At 28.5% G+C, this 2,354-nt stretch overlaps 1 protein-coding gene across 1 annotated transcript; it reads left to right on the top strand.

Annotated features, from left to right (window-relative positions):
• Positions 1 to 6: 6 nt before the first annotated feature.
• On the top strand, positions 7 to 1,420 carry LOC106751532 (probable H/ACA ribonucleoprotein complex subunit 4). The gene is made up of 3 exons (XM_014632429.1): positions 7 to 135; positions 219 to 449; positions 539 to 1,420. Exons 1-3 carry the CDS (start codon positions 13 to 15, stop codon positions 608 to 610), a joined length of 426 nt encoding a protein of 141 aa, XP_014487915.1. The 5' UTR covers positions 7 to 12; the 3' UTR covers positions 611 to 1,420.
• Positions 1,421 to 2,354: the final 934 nt, after the last annotated feature.

Genomic DNA, 2,354 nt, shown 5'->3' on the forward strand with positions numbered 1-2,354 from the left:
ACAAAGAAACGTATGATAATCGAGGGGAAATTAGATAAGTATGGAAAGCCAAATGAAAACACACCAGCTGAATGGTTAGAAAGTTATACTTATTATTCCGGAGGTAAATCAACAGAGCCAACGGTAACAATTAAGGCAAGTTAAAATTATTTCCACAATTACTTATAACATTTCGTAAATTAAAGTTAAGAGATTACTTATGAGAGGTATTTAATTAGGCCGAAAATAACGACGTTGATAAAGTTAGTAAAAAACGAAAGAGGGAAAGTGATATAAGTGAAATAGATACAACAGATATATCTGTAAAACAAGAAGAAGTATCCGTTAAAGTGGAAGATCCAGAAACATCATCACCAAAGGATAAAAAGAAAGAGAAAAAGGAAAAGAAGAAAAAGAAAAAGAAGGAGAAACAATGTGCGGAAAGTGAGGATTCGACGATGATGGAAGGTGTAAGTAAGATAATTAGGTCAATTGTTATTATTAGTTAATAACACAATCATATATATATATAATTGAATAATGTTTATATATTTTATAGGATATCTCCGTAAAGAAAGAAAAAAAGAAAAAGAAGAAAAAGAATCAAGATCAAGAACCTGAATCAAGCTAAGAATTTATATTACAAAAATAAATTTTAATTTTAATTTCGGAATAAAAGAATTTATATGAGCGTACCTAATCGGTTTTCGGTACCCAAACATTTCGTTTAGCTATTTCACCCCAGCTTAATAAAATTAGGTATAAACTGTTATGTGAAGTGTGTAATTATGATTTTTTTCACTACGACTATATTACATGCATGGCTACAACGCTGATGAATGTGTATGAAATTAATAGTACGATTGATATCTGCTGCTTCATATAGATGTTTCGTTGATATATTATCAAATAATGACAGCATTCCCAACCATATTATCTATATATTGTATGAATGTCGTTTAAATAAGCGAATTGTTCCATGACAAGGGCAATCTTTTGACTTTTAACGTATGATACAAAATAGAGCCACTATAATAGTGTGTCGTAGTGAAAAATAATTACACAAATTTAGTTACACAATTATGTTAAGATTTTATTTTCGTATATTGTACAGTAATTCATCGATTTCCTTATAGCTCCAACTGCGCAATTGAAAGATAAAAGATATTGTAGATTTTACTTTTGATAACTTTCCTTTCGATTTTTATTTTTTCAGACTATGCAAAAATATACTTTAGAATTCTGGAATTTCACTTGTATTCTCACTTGATTTAGTAAAGTGAGAGCTAACTGTACATATACGATTATTTTTTAATGGATTTAAATAAAATGATGTATCTAAGTGTGTTATATATATACGCACATATTTTATAAGATATATAATTTAATATATCTTAATTTGTACAAAAATTATCGTTATAAACGTATAATTATAGCATTATATTTGAGTGTATCACACAAATTCCACGTGCTTCAATTACAATTAATTAACATCTTATACAACATAGAGTTTTTGTATTAATTATAGGATTTTTTATGCAAAGTTTATTTTGTACTCTTTTTGTTATATCATGTTATGCACAATGTGCTAGCGAATAATACTTGAGAGAATAGCTATTAGACTTATAAAGATGACGTACTATTTTTAGTAAAAACACGTGGAATTTATTTTACGTATATCTTCAATATTCATTTATGTTGGTATTGCGTGAAACAAATACAAGATATCATATGTACTTCTACAGTATTTTAAAAAAATGTATATTTCATTTACATATGTAGGGAATGGTATACATCTTTAAAAAATCTGTAAGATGTCTTATCTTTTGTTCACAACCTTGCTTTACCAGTTCAAGACAGTTATATTTAGTAAGTGAAATATTTCGAAGACAGATTTTAGTGATTAAAGAGCCATTTTAACCAGGATTTCAGGCTGTACATTTTAATACATGTTCTGACCTATTTTTGATACTTTCGATGTTTTTAATTTTATGATCGCGCTCGCTTATGTTACATTCATCTAATAAAATTGGAAAATTTTTCTTTGTTCATTGTCATTGTTGAGAAAAGAAAATTTTATTGAGAATATAATAAAAGTACTAGGGAAAAGAAAGGAAGCATTTACCTCATTGTTAAAAAAGTTCGGGATCAAAGAAAATGCATTGTTTTTACTACTGGAGCAAGAAAAAATAGCGAACAAAATATCTATTAGGTGTACAAATAAGTTCGGTGCCTTTACTTCAAACGTTTTGTAACTCTCAGTCAAATTAAAATTTCTTCCCGCCTTATGGTGATCCGAATGTGCCAATCTTAAGCTTCAAGAAACACTATAAGCAGGTTCCACTCACGCTCGCAACGATTGCGAGTATCGTTCT

This window comes from Dinoponera quadriceps, unplaced genomic scaffold (genome assembly GCF_001313825.1).
Source record: "Dinoponera quadriceps isolate SergipeBrazil2010 unplaced genomic scaffold, ASM131382v1 C3940441, whole genome shotgun sequence".
NCBI classification, from domain to species: Eukaryota; Metazoa; Arthropoda; class Insecta; order Hymenoptera; family Formicidae; genus Dinoponera; species Dinoponera quadriceps.

Bases quoted from the DNA above. Each gene is read 5' to 3' on its own strand.
- LOC106751532 (XM_014632429.1), top strand. From the start codon at position 13: ATGATAATCGAGGGGAAATTAGATAAGTATGGAAAGCCAAATGAAAAC. The intron at 136-218 runs GCAAGTTAAAAT...GTATTTAATTAG, and splicing joins AGCCAACGGTAACAATTAAG to GCCGAAAATAACGACGTTGA. The intron at 450-538 runs GTAAGTAAGATA...TATATTTTATAG, and splicing joins ATTCGACGATGATGGAAGGT to GATATCTCCGTAAAGAAAGA.